Raw genomic sequence first — 26,734 nt, forward strand, 5'->3', positions numbered from 1 at the left:
TGTCATTTGTGTTCTTTATTTCTATACTACAAATCCAGAATTAAGCTTCATTGCACAAAGCAAAGTATGGCATAGGACCACGCACTCAGAGCCAACCTTGCTGGACACAGCACTGCCAGTATTAATAGAAGTTTTTTTCATATGGACAGAGCACAATGCTACCAAGAGAATCAAAAAAACGGAAAAGACACTATGCAAAGACAATCAGCCTGAAAATCTGAGGAGATCTGGTGTAGTTGGGGTGCCGTTTCATCTTCAGAAAGTTTGAAAAGCAAAGGTCTTTGAAAACTAATAATGCAATTTATTTATCTATTTGGCAAGCTTAGGCTGTGGTCCTAGGGTACAAATTACTAAAGAATCCTGGAAGATGAATGAATGGCAGAGCAAGAAGAAACTGAAATTAATTAAGTCCCAATTTATGTGCTAGATTATATCAATATGCAGGCCATGCAGGACCTTCAGCACAATACAGCTTATAATGTAAGTTACAATAGATCTTCACAAAAGCTGGTTAGTAGAAGCATTCACCACATAGATCTGTGTTTCATTTTGTAATTCTCCTTTAAAGAAAAAGCCCTTGATATGGCAACTGCTGGGTGCTCTGCCTGCCAACAAGAGAATTCAAGGGCAAGACATTCAAGACCTGCTGTAATTATCCTAATTTCAGTTTATCACTGAGGAAGTCAGACCTTTTATAGGCTACTTACCAGGCTGTACAATCACTGTGACCTCAGCAGTGGACTGTTGTTTAACTGAGTCTGTAACTGTCAGCTGAAATGTATAATCTCCTTCCTGCATTGCAGATAACTGGAGGAATGGAGTTCGCACTCCCTACATAGTAAGAGGGGGGAAGAAGAGTAAGAAAGAGAATGCTAGGAGATAAAGCTAGGTTACAAACGCATACAAGATGGGCTGCATACCACAACTTGGCAGAGTAAGCAATTTACAATTTAAATTTCACAGATACTGTCTGAGCAAATGGCTCATGTTGGTTTAAAGGAAAAGAATACATTTAAAACCCAACGCCCAGGCAAATTTAGCATACAGCTCTCTACCTCTATTTCACCTGCAATCAGTAAACCTTCATTTCTTATTTTGGTATAACTGCTGCATTATGTTGAATAACAATGACCCATAATGTCTTGTGAAGCAAGAAATATTTACATTCATAACTAACAGATTAAATTATGATCCGCTTTACTAAAACTTGTTCTATTTCCTTGCAGATGAGCCTGATAAACACTGAAAGGTTATTTAAATGTTATACTCATGTGTAAAAAGAACAATTTTTATCAATTAAAATGTCATTAAATGCAAAGATAGACCAGACTGTACTTGCTTCTCACAAATGTGTATGGGATTTATGTTCTTATATAAGAACAACAACATTCTACTGTTAATTATGCATTATCTCCTACTGAAAATCTCAAAAAAGAAAAAATTTAAAATATACATAAAGACCAAAATCCTGGTCCTACTCATGTTCATAGATGGTTTGTCATTGACTGCAGAGGGATCATGATTTAGTCCTAGAAGGAAATGTTCTTCAAATGTTCTACTAAAGCTCATTCCACACATTTATAGTGGATTTAAATATTAAATATAAATGTGTAAGAGGGCTCATTATTGCTTATTTATGGGTCATTATGTTAACAAGTTGTCATTTGTGGCATCATAATACCTATTGATTGTGTTACACCATAATTTCCTTCTATGTCTTTAAATAAATGTTAATGAAAACTATAAACATAAATTATATTATTAATTATTCATCAGAGCTAACTTTTAATTCAAACAACTGCCATTGGTCAAAGCTGCAGTCCTGATATCCTCAGCTTTATAGCAATGAAAATTATTCCCCATTCTCAAAAATAACCTGTAAAATGCCTTCACATTTCAGTATTCAGTATGTGATTAACCCTTTGGGTATCTTAGATCAGTGACCCATTCATGCAAGGGAGTCGCTTTGGACTGAAGTAACACTCTAAGCTAGAGCTGAAGTGTGTAAAGAAAAAGGAAAAAAGTATAGGAATACATTATATTGATATAAGCATAAGAAAGTCAACTGCACTAGGAGATTGTACTAATGTAACTATAGTGCCTTAGAAACCACTATAGACATAATTATGTAAAAATTGTCTGTAGGAAATCCCTAAAATATCCACCTTCAACATACAAGTTCCCTTTGGAGCCTACTAAAATGGCTTCTGTGGTTCAGGTGACCAGGGCTTAACTATGAGCCCTGCAGAAAACCAAGAATTATGGATAGGTTATACAAAATCAGGTTCTTAACTTTGAAGAGAAAAAAAAGAAAAAAAGACAGACAACCATAGCCAAAAAAAAAAGCAAACTGACCTAACTTGAACATAACAAAAATGTTACTGAATATGAAGGACGTTAGAGGGAAGCCTCACAGAAGCTGGTAAGTATGATGCCCACCTTTCATTCAAGATAAATAGAAGAAGCACTATCATTCCTTTCTGAAAGAAAGGTACAATAGCCAACATAAAGGAAGCATAAGGTATGTGGTTGAGAAGTTTTGTCCACTATAAATGCAAGGGGCTGGATATTATTTGCTACTGCTGTACATACATGTGGCAGACGGAGACTGCAAGAGAAATACTAACATGTTGCTGAGGGACAGGCAGAAGAGAACTTTTTTTTGGGTAGAGTGCTGCCAGGAAAAAGACTTGCAACAGAAAGCAGGGAAAGTCCACCTGTTGTTGGATTCCTTCTGTGCTCAAGGAAGCAGGACTCTGTCCACTCCTTGTAAGCAAACAAGATCTTAAAAAATAAACACACAAACTCCTGACTCCACCTCAATTTCTCTTCCTAGCACAGGCATCCAAGAAGACACCGAACACTGGCAAATTGCTGAGGTCAAAAGGAATAAGACTGGAGTCACAAAAGTAGGTTCCAGTTTCCAGGGACAGAAATTGTAAGCTAGTCTTCCTGTTGAACTCAGTAGAAAATCACATCATAAGTGATCACAGAAATCAAACATGGGCGAAAAGGAAACAAAATTTAAAGAGGGAGAACGGGAGGCATCACATGAAATCAAGAAGGTAACAGTAATCTCTACATAACTGCTGGTATATATGGTGGTAATTTCTACACATTTATTCCCGCAACTAGCAATAGAAGATCAAACAAGAAGGAAGCTTACCTGTATTGCTACAACCTTGCCTTTACTTTTGGGACTAAGTGTCCACTCATAGCTGACAATTTCATGATCATCAGTGCTCTGGTTTCCATTAAGCGTGATGAAATTTTGAGGCAAAGTTATTGCCTGATTCGGTCCCGCATTGGCAATGGGTGGGTAATCCACTGGTTTGTTGACCATCAGTAATGCAATAGTAGAGTTAGCTGCTCCATCTGAATCAATTACAGTTAGCCTACAGCAGAGAAGGGTATCCATTAATCTGGATCTAAACAACGAATAAAGTTCTTCTCCTGTGTCCTTCTCTTGGAAATTGGAGATGAAAAAAACCCAAACACCTAAAAAGACAAGGGAACCCTTTCCTGATAGCCCTGAATTAGAGTATTACTACATGCTGAAAAGGAATCAGAGGTGCCTGACTGCTGGTGTTAGTAGGGAAGAGGAAGAAAAAATTGTTTTTCAAATATTGCAGTACGCTACACTACAAATGCATTTGTAGTTTGAAATGCACATATTTAGGATGACAAGAGAAATTCCGTTTCCACTGAGGTTAATGGCAAATCACCAATGAGTTCAGAGCTAAGATTTCACCCCAACATCCCAAATTCCTAACAAAACTTACCCAGTAAGACCCCAACCATATAATTGACTGGCTGCAGTGGACAAATTCCTGCTAATAACTAAATAAAAACATTGAGATGCATAAAAATATTTCTAATACAAGCCAGAGCAAAGGAACAGCAATATATGTTCGGAGTTGCTTGGATTTTTTTTCCTTAATGAAACACTGAATTCATTTTACCAGGATTTAACATCATCCCAAATTTGTGTGGATGATGTCACTGGAAGCCAAGTCACAAAACCAAAACCATGCAGTGTTCCATTATATCATTGCTTTAAAAATCACAGAATTGAAAAACAGTTAATACTGAGATAAGTATTACTACAAATAAAAGACATCTGAGGTATGGCATTTATACTGTGCTTCTCACTGTGACATCTGAAAATACCCTTAGCTCAGTGACTAATATAACTAAGCAAGAGGTAGGAGCCCATTTTGAGTGCCCACTAATTTTAGCAATAAGGGAAGGATACTTTTGCAATAAATGCAAAGAACTGAAGGGTTCTATTCTTTATTCTGATGTGGTTTATTTTTGTGACCTGAGGCCCTAGACAAATGTAACATTTGAAATGCTCAACATGCCTTTGAAGCACTCCAAAAAAAACAAACGTACAGACATTCACAACCAGAGAAACATAAGAATTGCTATACTGGGTTAGACTAACAGGCCATCTAGCCTAGTATTCTGACACTAGCAGCAGTGGATGCTTTCAGAGAGCACTGAACCAGGTATATCTACAACAGGAGTGGGCAAAATACAATATGGGCTGGATCCGGCCCGCCAGGTAATTGGATCTAGCCCCCAGCTGCCCCCTGCGGCCTTCTGCATGGGGTCATGCCCTGCCTGCTCGTGCCAAGCAGCCTGTGCCAGGCTCCTGCTAGCCCAGGCCCCAGCCAGGTTGCAGCTTCTGGTGCGGCTGTTCCCGGTTCTGCGCCTCCAGCTGCAGCTCCTGCTTCCAATCTTGCCTCTGCTGCACCCAGTGAGCACTTTCAGCCAGGCAGTTCCTACCCCAGCTCACAGGGCTCTGGCTTCAGCTCCTGGATGCCTTTCACTGGAAGGAAGACACCTGGGATCTGAAGCCAGAGCCCCATGCACCTGCCAGGATCAGCACACCATGGTGCGGCACGAGTCAGAGGAGAAGCTGCTGCTGGAGGTGGGGGGCACAGAGCAGCACTCAGCCGGCTGCAGCCACTCTGGGAACAGCCTGCAGGAAGCTGCTCCTGCTGCACCAAGTCATGTTGACCATGCCGTTTCGGGAGGGTGGGCGAGCAGCTTCAGCTGAGTGGCTCCTGCCCCAGCACCAGAGCTCTGCCTTCAGCTCCCGGCTGCCTTCCCACTAGCTGGAGCCAGAGCCTCCTTCCTGGAGCAAGAACAGGAGCAATTTTCAGCACTGTGGCTGCAGCTGGCTGGATGCTGCTCTGTGTCCCCCACCTCCAGCAGAAGCTCTTCTTCTCGCTCTTGCCACACTGCACCACACTGCTCCTGGCAGGCACGTGGGGCTCCAGCTCCACATCCCAGAACTGGAGGCGAAGGGCACAGAGCAACACCCAGACAGGCTGTGGGCACAGGTGGGAGCACAGCACAGACTGCCCCAATGCAAGCAGGCAGGGTTCAGCCCCATGTGGAGCACCACAGGGGTAGCACAGACCACACTGCCTGGGGGAGCTCTGCTGCATGTGCCCCTTGCCCCCCAGCCCCCACCACAGCAGGATCCCAGGACCTAGTGTCCAGGCAGCCTCCCCTCCACACACATACACATGACCCTCCCATACCTAAAGGGCTGGGTCACGTGATCCCAGCCTCACCCTCCCACTTCTGAGCACTACTCCCCCCCTATGCACAGCCCCACAGGGAGTTTTGGCGAGTTGTTGTGGGGGCAGGGGGCAGTGATGCTGACTTGGCCTGCGACAGCTATTCAAAACTCCCTATGTGGCCCTCAGGCCCCAATAACTGCCTGCCCCTGGTCCAGAGTAATCTATCCCCTATTTATTACCCTCCCTGGCATCTACAACCGTTCATTTGGAGCAGTGGTTCTCAACCATTTTAGAATCAATGCACCCATCCATAACTTTTGTGAATTGAGTTGCATCTTATTTCAAGAACTGATTTATTACAGTGCTGACCTTCTTGCAGAAGCCAGGCAGTGGGGGTGGGGGAATGGCCAGGCAAGGAAAGCCTGAGCATGTTCCTATCTGCTTGTCTCCTCCCACCTGAAGCCTGAGCCTTCCCTTATTTGCTTATCTCCTCACACTTCCAGCAGCACTCTTCAAAGGATCTCACAGCACCCCAGGGTGCCCTGGCACCCTGGTTGAGAATTACTGGTTTAGAGATGCCAGAGGAAGCATCTCCAACTGTTGTAATAGCTATTACCAGATTTATAGTCCATGAATTTGTCCAGTCCGTTTTTTGACCTGACTACACTATCTGCCTCTACAACCTCCTGTAGAAATGAGTTCCACAAGTTAACCACATGCATGTAAAAAAGTACTTTCTCTTGTTAGTTTTCACTCTGTTTCCCACTAATTTCAGTGGATGTTCCCTAGTTCTAATATTCTGGGATTAGAGTTCCCTATTCACTTTGAGCACTTCAAAAATAATCTTCAAAAACTGAGGAACCTCTCGGAAGAACTTCCTGGACCATCTGTGCACTATACTTAATGTACTTTATGCTGCTCAGTCCCCCAGCATCTCATAGTGCTCCACTCTCCCCCCTTCCTGCCCCCACAGGATAGACAGCCAAACAGTACTCTCCTGTGAGCTCAGCTGTCCTTAGCAATCTCCAGAGCTCAAACGTCATGCACATAATCCTTTTTTTTCCAGCCCCAGGGTCTTATATTTCCAGAGTCTTTTGGTTCTGTTTGGGGGGGGCATGCCACTGTCCTCAGCAATCTCTGGTACCTGGGACTGGAGAGAACATTCACTGAATGACTCTCCACCTCTGGAACCATAAAACTAGAGGATAAGTGCACAAAAGAGTACTTGTTGGCCATCTACCCAGCTCCTCCTCAAGCCACGTGAGGGAGTGGAGCCACAGGAATAAACAACCACTGGCTGTCATGTTCCCTGTCTGTGATCACATTACTTCATACCATCACAGTGATTTTGAAGCAGTCCAGCAGGGCAGGCTGCAACAAGGGGCTGCACACCTGTCCACAGCCTGAAAGCATTTTGAATTTGCAGCACTCCAAGCTCGAGAAGAATTTGAAGCGCTTCAAATTCACGCATGCCCATGGCCTTAGACAGGTCATTTTAAGACCACATGTGGATCTCTTGGAAACTTAATTCATTTCTAATTGGTGAGCATTTTGAGTTCTTTTGCTTAGCATGTATTCTAGTAGCATGATGATCATCAATCTGGACAACGGGTCAATTTCCACCACTGCCACCAGTGTAAATATGAAGTACCACCAGCAAAATCAGATATTTACACCTGTATTACTGAGAACAGAATTTGGACCTATATTTAAATGTGTACTGTACTGACATGTAAAGCTTGCATAAAGCATCACTTTGTTTGTACATACATGCAAGTTCTCTATAGATTCCAAATCCTTGATGATATGTTGATGCATAATCTGTTGTTTGAATTGATTTTATGAATCTGTAGGCAAATTGCCAATTGAAGTCAGTGATTCTTCTGTCTACAAAAGGATAAGATCCTAAGCTAAACTCTCCAGAAAATGGAAAATCTATCATAATGAATACCCAACATTATAACAGCATTTTTTTTCTGCTGCCTGTAGACATCTGGAATGGTTCCAGCTTTAGCAGGCCAGAATGGAAGATGAATGGTAACAATGAAAAGGCTTTTATTGAAGAAGTTAATGATTCTTGAAGAACTGACATACCAGACTGCTTTGCAAGGATCTCTCTTCCAATCCTGTTCTGTCTACAGTTTCTCCTAAAGCAGAATTGTCTACATACAGTTACTGGGGGGCACTTGCCAAATTGCAGGTCAAAACTCTTGGAAAAAAAAAAAAGGAGTTCTCTCCCTAGCTATAAACATAAAAAATCTTTGTTGAGTTTTCTGCTGTGTCATTCTGTATAATAGTATGCTGCAAGGCAGGCATGATGCAACACATCCATCCTGTGAAATCAGTTTAAATGTTTCTTAATTAACCTCTTTGTAAGGCTTTTTCACCAAACTACAGGAAGGAAAATAATTTGCGGAAGACGGACACAACCTTCCAAGGAGTCAAATATGATCATATAGTAGAAAGCAATAAGTTTCTAACAGAAATCAGGATGTGCACAATGTGGGGGTGGAAGGGAAGCAGTTCACTTACCTGAAAGTGTAGTTGCCAGGAACAAGGTTAGACAAGTGTAGAACAGGTATGTCAGCAGATGCTTTCTGTTCCCGCAATGGACCTTTAATTTCCTCCCAGTGATAACTCACAATCTTAGTATCATCTCTGCTTTCTACATTTGGTAAAGAAAAATACCAGTATCATGAATTAACAGTAGTAATATAAAAGACACATAATACTCCATATTTAATTAGTTTTCTATTAGCTTTAGGAGAAACATAAACATGTTTGCGCACACATAAAAATATACAAAGGTCTCTTTACTAGCAGTTATCAAGCCACAGGATCTGAGTAAGATACTTAAAGTAAGATATAAATGTGCTTGTGTGTGTTAAATGTTGATTTTAAAAAAAATGGCAACATATCTATGCAAATAGCATTTAAAATGTAGAAGGATGTGTATTTAGCTTGCTTATTCAGTTTAAAAAAACCAGTCCAGGGACATAAAATGCCCCTGAAATCCCAAAGAGACTATGAGTAATCTCACTCCATTTCTCAAGGCAGTTGTATACTTATTTCTCAACTTTGCAAAACAGGAATGCATTGCATAACTTTAGGATGCTTGCATAATTCCATTAGCTTTTTTGAGTTCAGTGGGGATACTTCTGTCCATAGATTCACAGAGTCGGAAGGGACTTCACGGGCCATCTAGTCTGACACCCTGCCCCTGGCAGGCAAGAAAAGAAACACCAACCCTGGTGATCCCAGCCAGGTGCCTGTCCAGTCTCTTCTTGAAGACCCCCAAGGATGGGGCAAGCACCACCTCTCTTGGGAGCCCATTCCAGATTCTGGCAACCCTGACCGTGAAGAACTTTTTCCTAATGTTCAGCCTGAACCTTCTCTCTAGTAGCTTATGGCCATTCTTCCTTGTTGTTCCAGGGGGTGCCTTGGTGAACAGATCATTGCCTACTTCATGTTGCTCTCCCCTTATGAATTTGTATGCTGCCACAAGGTCCCCTCTCAGCCTTCTCTTGGAGATGCTGAAGAGGTTAAGGTCCCTTAGCCTTTCCTCGTAGGGCCTTCCCTGCAGGCCTCTAATCAGGCAAGTGGCTCTTCTTTTGACCCTCTCCAGGTTGTCTGCATCCCACTTGAACTGTGGCGTCCAGAACTGGACACAATACTCCAGCTGTGGTCTGACCACTGCCGCATAGAGGGGGAGAATCACTTCCCTGGACCTGTTTGTGAAGCACCATACAGCTAAGTATGTTAAACATGTGCACAATCAGGGATGAAAAGAATGAACAGATTGTGTGAGAATGAGCAAAAGCATTCAGCACAGGTCCAACACAGGACAAAGAGAAAAACAAGTCTTCAGAAAGCTTGTACCCTCCCTGGAGCTGTGAATAGAAGAAGCAGCCACAAGAGTGGTTGTGCAAGAGGAATCAGCACCCCCAGTAGGACATGGAGAGATTCCTATGCAGGCTCTATGCCTATACCAGGGGTGCTCAACCCCCACCCTGAGGGCCAGATCCAGCTCTTGGAGCCATGTAATGTGACCCACAGGGCTTCCCATGGATCCCGTGGGGAGCCCTGTGAGCTATGGCCCTGAATTCTAGGTTGGGTGCACAGAGTGGCAGGGGGCTTAGTCCCAGTGTGCAGGGGTTGAGCAGAAGCAGTGTGGAGCCCCCAGAGCCTGATCCCAACCAGATTTTATAGATTTCATAGACGTTAGGGCTGGAAGGGACCTTGCAAGATCATTGGGTCCAGCCCCCTGCCCAAAGGTGACTCATATTCATCTTGTGGTCAACCATGACCCCCAAGTCTCTGTCATTCATAGTGCTAGTGAGTGTAGCACTACTGAGCCTATAGGTATGATGTGGGTTTTCTCCCAAGGTGGACCACCTTGCATTTCTCCATGTTGAAAGTCATCAGGTTTTGATCCACCCACTTTGTGAGCCTGTTCAAGTCAGCCTGAATCCCCAATCCTCTAATACGACCGTGCTTCCCCATAATTTCGTGTCATCTGCAAACTTAGCCAGTCTGCTTCTGACACCTGAATCCAGGTCATTTATGAATATGTTAAAGAGTACTGGTCCAAGTACTGAACCCTGAGGGATGCCACTGGTCACCATGCGCCATGTTGACTCAGTTCCATCGACTATCACTCTCTAGGTCCAACCATGGAGCCAGTTCCCCAGCCAACATATCATAAGGTGGTTGAGGCCGCAGTTCCCCAATTTTGTCCTGAGAACATCATGGGAGACCAAGTCAAAGGCTTTTTTTGAAATCCAAGTATATGACACTAGCCTCTCCTCCCCTGTCCAGGTGATGTGTTGTGGTAGAGCTCCTTTGGTGTCTGCCACTTTAAGAGCATGAAGAGGCAACCTGCAGGTGTGGCCCCCAGCTCTGATGAGTGGCCATTTTAAGATTCAGGACAACAGAGCTGGAGGCAGCAGTCTGCTGCCTGGCACCGAGGAAACAGCATCTTCTGGTGGAGCTGCTGCTTTGGTGCCAGTAGGAGGTAAGGGCAAGAGCTTATGGGGATGGCTAGGAGGCTCTTGGTCCTGGGCATGACCTAAAACTGCACCCTGCCAGGGATAGATGGTGTGGTGGGGCTGTTCATGGCAAGACAGTCCCCCAGAAATGCCAGGCCAGTTAGCACCCTGGTGAAAGGCGAGGAGAGGCGCCTTAACACCAGCCCCCACCTTCAGGTGGGTTATTTATCATTGGAGGCAGTAGAGGGCCAGGCACACCCAGGGGTGGCACCTGATCCCATGTGGAGTGTGAGACCCCAGAGTGGGTAGTGGGGCCAGGCACGGCTGTGGCCACCTGAGCCCATGCGGGATGCAAGACCCTGGAGAGTGAGAGTGGTGGGCCAGGCATGCCAATGAGGGGCACCTGAGCCTGCAGGGGTGCTCAACCCCAAGCCCCAGCATAGGGAGCAGAGTATGTGCCTCAGAGGAGGCAGAGGTGCAGAGTGGGATGCAGAGGGACACCTATCAGCCTACACAAAAGTGGCGAGGCCCTGGGAGCAAGGGGGCGAGTGAGGTCCAGGTAAGCCTTCAGACACCTGAGGCCAAAGGTAGGCTGGAGGCTGAGGAAAGGCCCCAAGAGTGAGTGGCAGGAGTAGGCGCCCGAGGAATGGGCATTATGTTCTGGTGTGGGGCCAGAGCTAAAGTAGGTTCACAGTTGAGCAATCACTCAGTCAACACACAGTGGGGTAGTGGGAGATGCTAGAGAGACTGCGCCGAGACTGACCAAAGAATGGAGAACTAAGCTCAAGGATCTCATGCAGTAGGATGGTATGAGTGTGGCCCAAGGGGTGGTATGCAAGAGACCAGGTGATAGCCAGTGGAGTGTAAGAGGCCCCGGTGAGAGACGGGTGATATTAATGTGGCCTGTAACATGGCAGTGTGAGATAGACACAACTGTGTATAGTTGGGCCTGGCCTTGAGCTGGCAATTGAACAGCAGGCCATCTGCAAGGCTTCGGATGCAGTACAGCAGTGGTTGGAGCTGCATACATAGGCCCAAGAGAACAGGACATTCAAAGGGCAACCTCCTGCCTAATTAAGACCCTAATTATTTAACAAGGCATGGCAGGCGAGAGAGGCAGGCAGCGTGCCCAGGGGCAGGTGAGAGACTAGCACTGTGGCTGATTGGGGAGATCCCACTTTGCCACACATGTCACCTGGTCATAGAAGGAGATGAGGTTGGTCAGACACGACCTACCCATAATGAAGCCATGTTGGCTGTCTCTCAGGATGATACCTTCTGTTAGCCTATTGTTGATGGATTCTTTAATCATTTTTTCCATGCTCTTTCCAGGGTTTGAGGTAAAACTGATTGGCCTATAGTCCCCTGGTTCTTCCTTCCTTCCTTGAAGATAGGCACCACAATGGACCTTCTTCCAATATTTAGGAACCTCTCCTGAGTGCCACGAGTTCTCAAATATCCTTGCCATCTGTCATGCTATTATGTCAGCCAATTCTTTTAGCACTCTTGGATGCATTTCAACAAGGCCTGCTGACTTATGGATGTCCAGCCTCTCAAGGTGTTCCCTCACAAGGTCTTCACCAAATGTAGGCATGTGGTCACCCATACCCTCATAATCCTGTGTCCTGTCAGGCAGGGTGATCCGCTTGGGCTGGTGAAAAACCAATGCAAAGTAATCATTAAGGAGATTAGCTTTTTCCTGGGTGTCAGACGGGGAGAGGGGGGACGACGACAACGACACCTGTTCTGAGCTAGGCAGGACAGCACAGGGCTCTGTGCTGTCTCTGTCTGGCTGGGATCAAGCTCTGGGGCCCTGCACCACCTTTACCCAGCCCCCTGCATATTAGGATCAGGCTCCAGGGATCCGCGCTGCCTTCATCCAACACCCTCATGCTGGGATCAAGCCCTGGGGACCTGTGCCACCCCTACCTAGCCAGGATTGCCTCCAACTGCCTGGAGCTCAATGAGGGACCCTGGGGCCCAATACTGGCATGAGGGGACAGAATAGGGCCCAATCTACCCTGCAGATCTGCTCCAAACCATTCATCTGGCCCACAGGGCAGCCAAAATTGTACACACCACTGACAAAGACTGATACAAAGGATGACAACAGAGTCTCTGGGAAAAACCAGAATGCCAAGTCTGTACAGCTTACATCACAATTCTAGGTCTACTGCCAACAGATAAACCTTGCCCACTTGCTCCCACAGTGGACGGGGGGAAGGAAAAGGGGCGATACCAGGAATCAGCCATTTGACAGTCTAGATGACTTCAGAGTGGCCCCAAGGAAATTTGAGTGAACTCTCCAAGAGGGAGAGCCACAGCGTGGCCCTGGGTTATGCTCTCAATTGCCTACTCTGCTTCACTGACAGTCTCTGTTTCACCCTAGAATGGATGAGTGGCTGTAGCTCGTTTTGTCAGCAACAGACCCACAAGGGGAGACAGGCTCTATAGACAGCCTGGACAGGACACAAAATTAGCATTTGGGTAGATCTAGTGGCCTCCACTTGGCTACTGTGGGTAGAGAAGCCATGGAATAGATACACTAGAGTCCTACACTCTGGCCCAAAGTTGAAGGGACATATTTTATCTCCCTAGTCTCATCCTGCACTTGGCTACATACAGTTCAATTGATTAAGCTTCAGATGAGAGACAAAGAGAGAAAAAAAGTAAACATTCATGAGTATTCTCTGACAAAGTTCATTTAGCAACACATTGTATGTCTCTCCATGCACCTTATTTAAATCATAAAGACCCCGATTCATTGAGGCACTTGACAACATGCCTAAATTTAAGCAATTTCTACTGACTTCAAACAGGTCCAATCGCCTACTTGAAGTTATACACATAATAAATAGCTAGGTCTTTCAGAGCTTTACCCCTGGGCTAAGGGATGTAGCACAACTTTACTTGAGTGAGTGATTTCTGATTTGACAGCATTTTAAACACACACATACACTGTACAAATGGCAAAATTCAAGAAAATGAAGCCTAAGACTATGTCATTCTGCTTTCTACTTAAAAATGAATCTACAGAAAGGACTTTTTTTTAAATGAAAGGCAAACAAACATTTCTGACAAGGAATGATGACATTCAGCAGAGAGTATCCCACTTCACACAAAGTGTTGGAGATGGAGTAAACAATCAGAACTATCATTCCTAAAAAATATTACAACTGTGTATAAGGACCATAAGATAAAATTAAAGAGTTCCCCAGTACATACGACTGCCATCAATGAAGGTGGATGTGGTAGGCAATGAGACCTCCTGTACTTTGGGTGAAACAACGGCAACAGGTGGCTGGTTTACTCTGACTGCTGTGTGGAAAAAGGAGGGGAACAAAAGCTATTAAAAGAAAACCTATGCAAATCTATTCTGCCAATTCCTTAGGCAAATCAACAGTGAAAAGGGAAAATAAATGCTTCAACAGGGGGGAGAGATTATGGTGGTTTGAGATAAAAATCAGATAGGAACTTTGCACCTAACAAACATTTTCAGTCACAAGTAGCTGAAAACAGCACTTAATTGTGGTATTTTCTCACGTATGTACAAGCTACATAATTAAATGGGAGGAAAGTTTTGCTCAGAATATCATCTAAAATACAGAAAATCCATTTTCTATATAAAATTTAAGGCCTGCAATTAAGTTTGCTATATGCAGAAAATGATCCATGCAATTTTGGAGCCATCCTATAAGTCCACAAAACAAGTGTCTGACTACTTTTAAATTTAGAATCCAGACTGCAGATGATTAGAGGAAAAGTCAGTCTCCATTGAACCACTCAACTATGTAATTTAAAACTGTCCTTTTAGAGGTTTATGGACTTTCTTCTCATTTAGAGAAATTCCTCAACAACAAAGCCAGGACAGGCTGCTTTGCAGCTGCTATTGTACACTCTAGATAAAGCAAGGAAAAAGGGTGGTATAATGTACTGCAATCCAGCACTCCCAAGCTAGTGACTGGCAGCTGGCATCAACTAGCACAGTCCTGAGGCTGCTGTAATTTGTGTCACCTTGGCCCTTCCCTGTTAGTACACAGAACCAGTGCCACATCCAGGATTTCCCAAGTGGGGATGTGGAAGCAGCAACCTGCTTTGCAGGGATGGCTGCACCCCTTGCTCCCAGCTCCTCCACCCCCACCAGTATGGGAAGACCACCCTTCAAGGGCTTCAGGGACTTGTTTAAATCCTTAAAGCAGGTGAAAATCCCCCCTTCCCTGCCTTTCCCCACTCCCTCCCCCACCTGTCACTGTGGTTTCTCATGCTGTTCCTGGGGTGGGGGAAACACCAAAGCTGTTCCTGCCGACCCCAGCCAGGTGAGGACAGGGACAGCAGCAACAGTGTGGCAAGAGAGTAGTTCCCCCTTCCCTACCCCATTCCCCAAGATCAGGGAAGGAGATCCCCCCCCCAACCCACCCCCACTGCCAATTTTTCTGTCCCCAGCTGAGCCAAACCCACATGCAGCCCAGCTGGGGCAGACAGGAAGAGCTCTGGTGCTTCCTCCACCCCTGGGACAGTGGGGAAAGCAACAGTGGCAGGAGGGGAGGAGGGATTTTCACCTTTCACCTTGGGGGCTTAAAAAGTCACCAACTCCCATGGTGTGGTCCAATCCAAAAGGAGGCTGCAGCCACCCCACTGCACCCCCTCTGGTTCCACCCCAGCGCAGAACTCTGGAATAGTTGAGAATTTGTAGCAAAACCCCCAGTTTTTGTTTGTTTGTTTTGGGGGGGGTTGGTTTTTTTTTTTTTTACTTTTCTTCCCCTTCCCGAATCATTTCTGACTCTCTCTCTCTGCCCTCTCTATCCCTTATAAGTAATTACAAGTAGTACTAGGTAAACTATGGTATGTTCTTATACTCCCTTATAGTAACAAGCCCCTTTTATATGGTAAATACTGTTCTATTATGTTTGTATTGATTTTTACTGTTTTATATTGAAAGTATATGATTTAGGTCTGTGTCTGTAAAGTAATGTCAAGTAATGTCAAGTTTCGATTTTGTATGTCAAGCCTCCATCTTGTCTCCTGCCCAGGTATAACCTATTGTATAGTATGTTGTAACTATGATTCATGTCTAACCAGTCTCATGTAAATTGGTTCTTGAATGAATGGGAGCGAATGATCAACAAATGATCAACTCAACGACCGGACCATCAACTCAACAACCAGACCACTGACTTGCATTGACTCACCCAGGAACCACAGACCTCACCCAGGAACAGAGACAAAACCCAGCATTTGAAAGATAAAGAACCTACAGGAACCCAACAAGGTGGAAGACAAAGACCCTACAGAAACCAGCAACCCACCAGACAATAAGGACACCTGGATCTGCACATATGCATCTGAGCAGGGCTGGCCTTGCCTGGGCATGCCCTTCCCATAGGAGACACAGGTAGCCCACCCTGATAAATGGGGTGGTAGAGTGTGACCTCTTTGGGACGCCCTCTCCATCTTGACCAGCACCATGCCACACCACCTATCTACCCAGAGGCCCTGCCGGCAACCCCCTCTGGACAACACTTTGCTAGAGAAGACCCCAACTGGCCATTGAGGATCAACTCGCAGCCCAGAACAGGTAGCTATCACCCACCTTCCTTCCCCAAGCAAAGGACCTGGACTCTATCCCCACACACCTTGACTCTAATCCCTCCACTAAGACTTTCCTCTCCTGCTACCATTGTGCGTGTGCATGTGCGTGTGAACCAATAATTCCATGGAGCTGTATAGTGTGCTGCCTGATTAATAAAACTTATTTTGAAACCCCAAGTTGGGTTTTTGTCTTACTGACCTCCCGGACCTCCTCCTTGATTTCCCGGCTTTCTCCCTCAGTTCATTCTGCCTCTGTTTCCAGCCCCAATCTCCCAGCTTTCTGCCTCCTTTCAGCCCCAACCTCCCAGCTTTCTGCCCCTCCTTTTCCCAGCTGTCTCCTCCTTGCCACCGGGCTTTTTCCCTCACTTCCACCCCAGGACCAGGTGACCTCAAATAACCCCAGGGGCCACAGTGACCTCAAGTAACCCCAACCCCGTGACCCTGAGTAACCCCAGGGCACATTGACCCCAATTAACCCCAGGGGCCACTTGACCATGAGTAACCCCAACCCCAAGTGACCTCAAATAATCCCAAGCACCAGGTAACCCAAACGCTCTCTAGTGTTAACACACAGCCATGAAAGTGCGTGTTTTTGTGTGTGCATATAGTTTTGTATGAACCCATAGAGTGAGTGAGTAATTTTGTATCACGCCCTCCTGTCTAACAGTGCAATATTGAGATCCTGAGTGTTGATCTGGTGTGTGTCAAGTCAACAAATTCAGTACAATACACCCAATTCAATCTAAAAAAACATCCTTGATGTAATGTGAGAAACTGTGCACACATTCCTGTGTGATAAGGAAATCTGTTACTCTTTCAAACTATTGAGGAATCTTTAAATGAAACAAGCACTTGATACACTGGTCTGATTTACCTGGTTTGACAGTGACATTCACAAATCCTTCTCCAAAGGCATTTTCACCAGAAACAGTCACTCTGAATGCATAGAGGCCTACTGACAGCTGAAGCATACAAAAAAAAAGTGCTACCAATTATATGAAGAATTGCACAAAGATAATATAAATATTTAAAGATACCTATTTGCTTGAAATACTGTAAACAAGCAACTTGAAACCCAGGGCTCCATTTATAAAGTCATGAACAAAGTATGGACCATCAGCCAGAATGGGCTTGAGAAACAGCCACATGGGGCATTCTTACTTTGCCCTAGGACAGGGGTTTTCAAAGTTTTTAATAAATGTACTGCTTATGACTCCAAGTTTCAGCTCCTGTAGCCCCTTATACTTTTTTCTTGTTTATAAGTGGGGGGTGGGGGGGAGAGCAGATTGAGGCCCCTGCAGTGTAGAAGGGAGTGGGGCTAGGGCAGGCACTGCACAGCTGGGGTCAGGTGCAGTGTGGGACAGAACCGCGAGTGGCTCATCTGTGGGGTGCGGGGAGGGGGTGGCAGCTCCCACCACTGCATGATCCTCAGGAGGGCATGGGAGGGGGCGCATGCCCCCAGATCTGCATAGGGTAGGGCAAGGCGGGTTGCAGCCAAGGTAGCACCAGGCTCTTCCCAGCAGGAGGCTGGGCCAGGCTGAGCTCAGGGTGGGTGGCAGCAGTACTGAGAGGATGGTTGGGGGACTATGGCAAATTCTGGAGTGGCTGCATCCCCCCTCCTCCCCTCATAGCCCTGCTCCTATAGGCCCCCTCGGTGAGGGAGGGGGTGGGGCAGGGGCTGCACAGCCAGGCAGGACCCAGGATTGAGCTGCACACACCCCAGGAGGGCATGGGGAGGTACATGCCTCTGGATCCGTGCGCATGGGGTGGGCTGGGGCTGGGTCAGTACCAGGCTCTTCCTGGTGGGGGGTTGGCTAGGCTGTACTTGGGGCAGGTGGAAGCAGTGCTGGCAGGGGAGCTATGGGGGGCTGCAGCCACTCCAGAATTCTCTATAGCCCCTCCAACTTCCACTTCCAGTGCCACTGCCAACTGCCTTGAGCACAGTGCGGCTCAGCCCACCCACTGAGAACAGCTTAGTGCAGCCCCAGCCCACCCAGCGCCACCCTGCCTCGCATGCAGATCTGGGGGCGTGTGCCCCACCCATGCTCTCCTGAAGTGTATGTAGTGGTGGCACTGGGAGGAGGGGCCAAATGGGGGAAGAGCTCACAGACAGCTGCTGCCACAACCACTCACCACCAGCTATTGGCTGAGGGCAGTGGCCTGGTGGTCAATCAGGAGAGCTAGCTGGGGCATGGGGAGGCACCACAATGTGCCATGTGGGGCCAGCAGTGCCCAGTGCACCCCTCTCCCTCCCCCAGGTAAGAAGTGAACACACAGGAGGAGATGCTACCGCCATGCCCCAGGGTGCGCTCTGATCCTGCCCACCCACACATATCCCCAAAGACCTTTCTAAGTACCCCTGGGGGTACACATACCCCTGGTTGACAACCCCTGCCCTAGGACAGTGGTTCCCAACTGTGGCTTGCAAAGCCCTGCTGGACCCACATCAAATTAAAAGTATGATGATAAGGAGGCATGGGAAATTCTGAGGGTTTCAGTGGTTTTAAAAGTTTGGGAATCACTGCCTGAAAAGATCAATCCTTTGAAAAATTGTAATTGTAAATCAATCCTTTGAACTGACTGTAACTTTGTCAGTCAGTAAAATTTTTCTGTGATGAGTCTACACAAGAAGGATGCAGGGTGCCCAATGTACTCCGATTCTATAGATCATATTTTTCCTTACCGTTTGCAAAATGCCTCAGCAGCATTTTGCTGATTCATACCAGTCAAAGATCTAAGACTTTCAGTAGAAGGTGAAACCGATTTATAAAATAGTGATCGTATAGGTTAGGGACAGACATTTAAAAAGCCTGAGCCTGAACTGATTCAATCTTTGCAGGTTAGTCTAACCTGAACCCATTTGTAACTGCACAAACATCCTCTCTGGACTGAAGAAATGCAGGCAGATGCCTGCAGTGGCTCAGGCTAGAAGCTCGGGGACACTAGAGCAGCCCTTCCTTCCCTTCCATAATGCTGAGCTGGTGGGGCATGGGCATGGCCAGGCCCTGGCAGGACAATCAGATTAGAGATGGGTTCCCCCCACACATTATTCTTGAACAGCCCAGCAGGGAGTTGATAACAGATCATTTATCAGCCCATCAGCAAAACAAAAGCCTCTCTCATTAGCTCAAGCTCTTCTTAAACAACTTTTTTCCAAGGAAGGATGGAGGGACATTAGCAGCTACCTGTTGATTAGCTCCAAAAAGCCCTAAGCAGACACTGTCCTGTCTGCATTTGTCCTGTCTGCCTTACACAGACACTTCTCCACATTAGCTAGCATACTACATGCTAGCTATGATCAGTGATGTGGAAGAGGGGAGGGGGGCACCGGGAAGCTAGGCAAATGCTGCTATGCCTGCAAGTCTGTGCTGGAGCTCTAGCCAGAGAGCTGAGGGAAGGGGCCAGCCCATCTCTCTGGAGCAGAAAGCCCTATCCAGGGCTGCAAAACATCTGGGATGCTGGGGGCCTATGGTTTAACTTAAACCAGCAAGGGGTCTGGAACAGACATTGCATAAACCGGTTTGACCCAAATCAATTAAGTGTGATACTACATTCAACCAGGTTTGTCTTAAACTGGTTTCAGCCATTTTTAAACTGGTTTATATGTACTGAACTTATATTCTGTTACAGGTTTAAATCAGTTTCTGATCACTTAAACCGGTTTATGTGTAATGTCTCTCCCTAGCCATAGGCTTTTCAACAGCATGCTGCAGGAAGCAAAACTGTAGTATCTAAAGATAAGTGAAATTTTATAGCCAAAAGCAACACAAATTCATGTGAGTTTTGCTGAATTGTCCGTGGTGGGGGGAAAAAAAAATAAAACCAATGATTTTCATTGTTTGAGTCAAAACACCTTTTCATTTCAAAATTTCTTGATTTTGTTTTTTTTAAATAAGAACACAAGAAAAAAAACATTATTTTTTCCCCAACTTCTTTACTAGCTTAAAAAAAAAATTACCTGGACTGAAATATGAAGCAAACTGAAAAGTCCAGGATTCACTATACATAACAAACCAAATGCAGACATCAACACAGACTCCAAGACCTCACACAATGGTTAGATGGATCAAGTCACACTAAACCTCAGAGCACCTACCTGTGAGAGTTTCAGTGTCGGTGTATGCCTGTGCTCCATTTCACCCTCATAGTCAGCAGGGTGACTGATCAGGCTCCACTCATAGCTATAAGCAGTTTCTAGGGTAGAAAAAGAAGAAAAGTAATCAATAGTTTTGTCTTCAAGCTAAACATACAGGGAGAAATGATGAAATTAGGTACAGCATCTGTAATGCCAAAAATTTTAGTCAAAACAATGATCTCTCATGTTTTAGCCTCTGAAATAACAGCATGCACTATGGTGCTGTAGCTCACTCAGTGGTATTTGAAGTAGCTTCTTTTTTTCACCATCACTGACCTGAGCACTGGAATCATCTTTGTTTTACAGGCTCACTTACAGTGCATTTGTTCTTTCCACTATCAGCTAAAAAGCAGCATTAAGAGTTCAATTTAATGCTTTAAAGGCTTAATCCATACCCTCTGCTCCCCCACCAGCCCTGTAGATAATATAAGTAGCTCCCCTGGAAGCAATCAGTGTAAGGTCTGACCCAGTGCATTTCTAGAATAGGATCTGGCTAGTCCATATGAATGCTACAGCAGAAAGGCTACAATGAATCAGACTCAAAAGTCCACTTGGAAACCCCTCTCACAGCTAGAGCCACAGGGTACAGACAGAAGTTACATTTGTCAGTCCCCTGAAAGTGCTCTACAGCCATGCCGTGACACACGTGCACAGCTGCAGAGCACTTTAGAAGTGGCCGATCACACAACAAATTAATCTTCATGAAATGTGCAATCTGATAAAAGGTGCTCCACTCTGGAGTGCCTTAGGGAACTTCTGTCAGGCTGGGCAAACCCCAGGCCACAGCTTGCTCCTTCTTTCTTCTCCCCACTCCCTTCCTGTAGAAGCACCAAAGCTGGGGGAGAGGAGGGGCAGGGGCAAGGCTAGGGGAGAGAGGATGCAGGCAGTATCTTCAGGCTTGATCATCTCCAAAGTGGAGCTCGATCCCCACCCCACTCTCCCAAACCAACAGACAAATGTATGTTAGGTTGGGGGACACTAACTGATGGTGCTTTATGTAAAGCGCTGTGAGTTAGAGTGGGGGCCTGCAGGCCTGTCACCGCCCACAGGGTTTGGCCAAAAGGATCTCTACACATCGGAAGGGGAAATTGGACTCTCTGAATTCCTTCCTAGTTATGAGGTACATCTAGCATAAAGTCCAACTTCATTCAAATGCCAATATTTTGTGTTTTCTTGTATGACAAGACCATTCAACTCACCTGTAGGTGGTGGTGGGACAACAAAAGCATTCAGTTCAACTTCATTTCTTGGGAGTGTCACCTGGATGTTATCACCAGCTGATACAATGAGCTCTTTTATTGACTCTATATTTAAAAAAGAATACAATTAAGGAGAAATTAATTTAAAACATTTTATTAGGGATGTATAATCATCGTTCATCAGCTGGTAACCTTCAAAGTAGGTATGGATGATAAGTTATCAAGGAAATGTAATTATCGTATTACAATTGATAAGAATAATCATGATTATGGATTGATTTTCTCTCTCCAGTTTACAAACTGTTTCCCCAAAGTTGCAATCAGAATAAACTTAGCACCTACATTAACAGTACCAGGAGCAGTAAGTGTTAAAACCTCCAATCCTGAAATTTGATGGAAAGCACCAGAGTTCATCCAACCATTTGGAATTTATTCAGGAACATCCCAAGATGGACAGAGGCAGTACAAACTGGTATAACAGATAAGGGAACCACGTAGGTTGGTACAACCAAACTTGGCACAATGGATACAAGTAATATATAGGAATGTGGTAATTAAGTACAGTAAGTTCATTTAATTAGAAAACTTTAAGGTGTTTGGTACCAAAAGTGATTGATCATGTGTGGGCAATGATGCAGGCTTAATGTAAGCATTTCTAACGTATAAAAAGAATAAACCAGAAATGCACTTTGGATTTGCATTTAACACTCCACTATCCCTCCTGTCAGCCAGTCTGATCACCTGGCGATAGTATCATCATATTCACTGAGTAGCTACTGTGAACTTTGAACCACATTACAATAGGAACTAACAGGCCCTTGGAGGCAACAAGTGTACTAATAGAAAATATGGCAAGAAAGCCTCTGCCTCTCCCCACGCATAACTCTTCTGTATTCCCATTACTTATGGTCCATGAATGCAGACCAGGGACCAACTAACAGATCCAGCATTCTAACCCTGTCCAAGTGCAAAGCCAGAGAGTCCACCTTCTCCCAGGTGAAGTCAACACTATTGCTGTGCATTCTCCTGAGCACTTGCCAAAGGACCTTGACTTTCTCTCCAGGACGCTTCAGACTCCATCTACTAAGCCACTTAGGGGCACACAAATCTCTCTTCCTCAGCCCAAGTGCATTTGTTTTACTTAAGGGCAAAATTTCAGCCCTAAATTGAATCATGTGTGTGCCTGAGTCATCCACCAGACAACACTCAGTGATTCTGATAACAGTTTTGTGAACAGTTTCCAAGAGCTTTATTGTTGGAAGCTCTCCAAAGAAAAATGCAATCAGCATTAGAATAAAAAACCCATACTAAATAATTCAGCATAGTCTTTACCAAAGCAATAGGCTCTTGCCTTTTCTGTCAAGTGTGTACCATTTACATGTTTGTGTGATGCTCTAAAAGGCATAGCTAATTTGTTATTCAGAGAGTCACTTTTTAAAATTCCATTAAAATAAGAGGCTGCCATGAACCCATGGCTTAACCATGGCTTAACACTTTGCATGTTATTTCATGCTGCTCTTCACCTATGAACAAATCTCCCTTCCTGCAAACCACTCTTATCTACACAGTCAACAAATCTATTCAGTAATGGGGTTTCTTTCTGGCAGTATGCTTTCAGGCAAGGTTCAAACAGATCTACACCAAAGGCTTTCCAGGAGTTGGTAGTCCTAAATTAAGGACTGAATTTTGCTTTTAGATCCCATCCTTGTGAGAGAAGAGTAGTTCCAGTGATGACACAATCATTTCCTGGAAAACACCCCTGCATTTTACATAGAAGACGCATAAGAAAAGCACTAACAGTTAACCTGGACTATGACTGTCCCTTAGGCTGGAAGTGTTTGAGGAAGAAGGCACAGCTGGAGAACTGTCTGGCTGTTATAGTCGCAGGTGAATGGACCCCTGCTGCTACATGCTACAAGGGTTCTGTACAGTGCAGCATTTTCAAAGGTCACCCAATGATAATGGTCGGGTTAAGGCAGGGCATTTTGAATTTCCAGAGACCCCTGCTGAAAATGACATTTCTCAATAGGTCCAAAAATAAATCCATTTTCAAAAACAAAAGTGCTCTTTAATATAGAACTCGTGGGCAAAATTCTGACTGGCCTTAAATTGTATTCTTTTGTCTAAGACATGACTGGGATTGAGCCTGGAGTTTATAAACCTACAGCTGAAGAGTGTGGGCTATATACTCACCAAACCAGGATGTGTGGTTTTATGGTAGGAAGCAAACCAGCCCCAGAAAATAGAAATCCAATAGGAAAAGGCAGTAAAACCTCTTCCCAGCCTTTGTTCAGAAATGCTTATTCGACAGGCACAAAAGAAAAACAACATTACCCTCTAACAATCAAGCCAAACACTGAACAGGGTTTACTTTTTTTTTTTTTCCCCCAAACAGATAATATTACTATTACCATCTCCACAGAAGCTCAAGTAGGAAGACTATTAAAAAGGACCAGGCTTCAACACACTATAAAAACAGTCAAAGGCTGGATTAAGTCTCTTTGATTCCCTAGCTGATCCCCATTTGACAGAGCTCCTTAGCCACCACAAATAAATTAGTGATCCTTAGATTTTAGATTCGTTGTCACTCAGTATCACAATATGAAGGTTGTGCTACTGATAGCTCATATATTAGTGATAAATTGCACTTTGGTACAAAGCTTCTGCTCCCCAATCAATTGGGCAAAAAGAAATTTCACACTCAGTCTGCCAGTCACATCAGGAGTCTGTTTTGGGTTTTTGGCTTAGGAGGCATCAGTTTCTCAATTCTTTCTGCCAGAAGTTCAGCCTTGAAAAAGAGTTACCTGCTTTGGCCCCATTGGTAGGAGATACGAATTGCTGCGTGACAGTAGACCGAGAGGGGAGAGGGTTAGTAGGAAGTGGTGTGGTTCCATCTTGAGTCAGACTATGCTGAGCTGTTGTGGAGACCTGGGTTCTCTCTAAAATAGTTGGTGTGAATCCCAAGTTGTCTGAAGAAGGATTATGGGAAGGTGTTAGAACCTATGAGATGAATTGTAGGGAGAAAGTTATTAAGATAAACCATCGTTCAAATTCAGATATACATTTCTCTAATGCACAAACTGATTTGGAAGTCCCACGTGAAGCAAAACATCTCCCATAAGTTTCTGCAGAAAATTCACAACCTCAACAGTATTTTCAACAAAACCAGGAGATTGTCAAGAAAATAAAGATACTTTGGAAAATTTGCAAGGCCAGCAGTTCTCAGAGCTGTGTATGGTGACAATGATGATGCAGTAATATTACTCAACAAATACTCAGAAATGACCATTGATCCGACATCAAAAAGTCATCATCTTTCACATTCCCACCATTTCATTATGTACTGAAAATTTGCATCTTTTGTGTGTATGTTGTAATTTTACTGTTTGTTTCTAAGACCTGATTGATTGGTGTTCTCTATTTCGGTCTTCTTAATGCCTGTAAATAAAATGCCAACTCTGAATCATCTAGCTAATGGAACAGTGTGCTCTTCAGCTGACCTGTCCTATGAACAAATGGTGATTCTACAGATATAAGCCTGGGCAGATCTAGGCTTTTGAAAAGGGGGTTGCAGACAGTGTGGCACATCTGGGCAGCAACCCAGAGAGGGCAGGGCACAAGTGCAACTGGTTTGCCACAGTGAACAGCTAATGCGATTAATTAGGAGGCACCTGCAAGAAACCCTGGGGGAAGTCAGCTGACCAGAAAAGGGGCAGGACCTGAGGGATATAAGCCCCATTAAATCACATAATCTTATTTCTAGTCCCCCACCCTTATCCTGCGTCCCTGCTTCCCGCACATAGTTTGTCATACTCACTTCTTGTGTCTGCTCTTTGCTTAAGCTATAAGCTTTTCAGGGCAGAGTGAAAAGGAGAGTGTCCACTAATGCTATTTGGTATTGATAGGGTGCTTTACATGTTTAAAACACTATACAGATACTTATTATTCAGTACATTACCACTTGCACCATTATACTAGCTTATTTTATGGATGGGGAAACACAGATTGAACAAGGCCACACACTGAATTTAGGCCTGGGCCAAAGCCAAGATTTCAATGCTGAAATTTCTGAGTCCTAACTCTCTGCTTATTCTCCTAAATCCCACTCCCTCTCAGGGCCTGTTAAAATGCATGCTATATTCTGAGCTAAACCATCCTGCGAGCTCTTCAGGGATAATATGTTCTGAAGGTCAGAATGGGAAAATACCACACAGACTCATTGCAATCCAGACCCACATCTGCAAACCTGAGAGCTTCAAATGGGTTCCTTTGCTCTGACTTACTCCTTAATGGCTGACAGACGTCTGAGGGCCTTCTGCTCATCTAAGTAGCATTGCATTTCAATTAGCTTAGCCTGTGGAAGCAGAGTCTGTCCACTCTCATACAGTAATATGAGAAGTCAGCAATGCAAGGCAGCATTCGATTTCCTTAGGGAGTATTCTACAAAACAATCATCTGTTTTGATTGAAAAGGAACTACTGTGCAGAACACTATGGGGCAGGCCTCACCACATCTTCTGGGATCTTGGAATACACATACCTCTTGCCTGAGATTATCACTGGCTTGGATAGGGGGTGGAACAACTGCTTCACTTGCTGTTTTCTTCACTGGGAATGGAGTAGCTTCTGCAAGAAATGGCAGCTTCTCCTTGGAGGATTCAGTAGCAGAGTTGGATTCAGACCCATTTTTATTCATGAGGTTTTCCAGTTTATTGACTCCCCTGTCTTTTTCAGCCAGATTCTCACCATTGTCTTCAGTGCCTGAAGAGTTAAAGCCATTTTCACTAGTCACCATCAGGCCCCAGTCTGTGTAATCAGTGCTCTCCTTCTGTTCATGCTTGATGCTCAGCTGAAACGGGTCCTGCTCCAGTTCCCTGTAGTCATCTGTGTATTCAGGTACCTCTTCGAGGCTGTGATCTTTACTTAGCAAAGATAACTCCTTCAAATTACTCACTTCCTCAGAGGGCTGGTTCTGGTGTCCCACTGAATGAACCATATTTGGGAGCACTTGTCCATACCCTAGCAACGTGGCTGGTCGCTGAGAGGGTCTCAGTACAAAGGTAAGGTAAGACTTTACCGTTTCAATTTTCTTAGGTTCACAGTTCTCTTTATGCTGGCAGTTCACAATGTAGCAACGCCGTTCAAACATCCAGGACAAGTCACAACCTGAAAGGTCACAGCAGGCAGCTGTGCAGTCTGCCATTGACACAGCGTGAGGAACTCGCATGATTTTAGTGGTTTCTAAATTTGGAGATATCACTGCATCTGAGTACGTGGCTCCTTCCCT

The 26,734-nt window shown here is 44.9% G+C and overlaps 1 protein-coding gene across 1 annotated transcript in view; it reads right to left on the reverse strand.

The window, feature by feature from the left end:
- The window catches only part of KIAA0319 (KIAA0319 ortholog), a 62,125-nt gene extending 35,397 nt beyond the window's left edge, over nt 1-26,728 (reverse strand). The window contains exons 1-9 of the mRNA XM_006034434.3: nt 25,988-26,728; nt 24,253-24,448; nt 21,449-21,553; nt 20,211-20,308; nt 16,989-17,076; nt 13,751-13,843; nt 8,070-8,202; nt 3,167-3,395; nt 708-831 (exon numbers count right to left, since the gene is read on the reverse strand). Of these exons, the coding sequence (XP_006034496.1) occupies nt 708-831; nt 3,167-3,395; nt 8,070-8,202; nt 13,751-13,843; nt 16,989-17,076; nt 20,211-20,308; nt 21,449-21,553; nt 24,253-24,448; nt 25,988-26,674 (1,753 nt within the window). The 5' untranslated portion in view covers nt 26,675-26,728. The remainder of the gene's footprint in view (nt 1-707; nt 832-3,166; nt 3,396-8,069; nt 8,203-13,750; nt 13,844-16,988; nt 17,077-20,210; nt 20,309-21,448; nt 21,554-24,252; nt 24,449-25,987) is intronic.
- Between the last annotated feature and the right edge of the window lie 6 nt (nt 26,729-26,734).

The sequence above is a fragment of the Alligator sinensis genome, unplaced genomic scaffold (genome assembly GCF_000455745.1).
Source record: "Alligator sinensis unplaced genomic scaffold, ASM45574v1 scaffold969_1, whole genome shotgun sequence".
In the NCBI taxonomy this organism is placed as follows: Eukaryota; Metazoa; Chordata; order Crocodylia; family Alligatoridae; genus Alligator; species Alligator sinensis.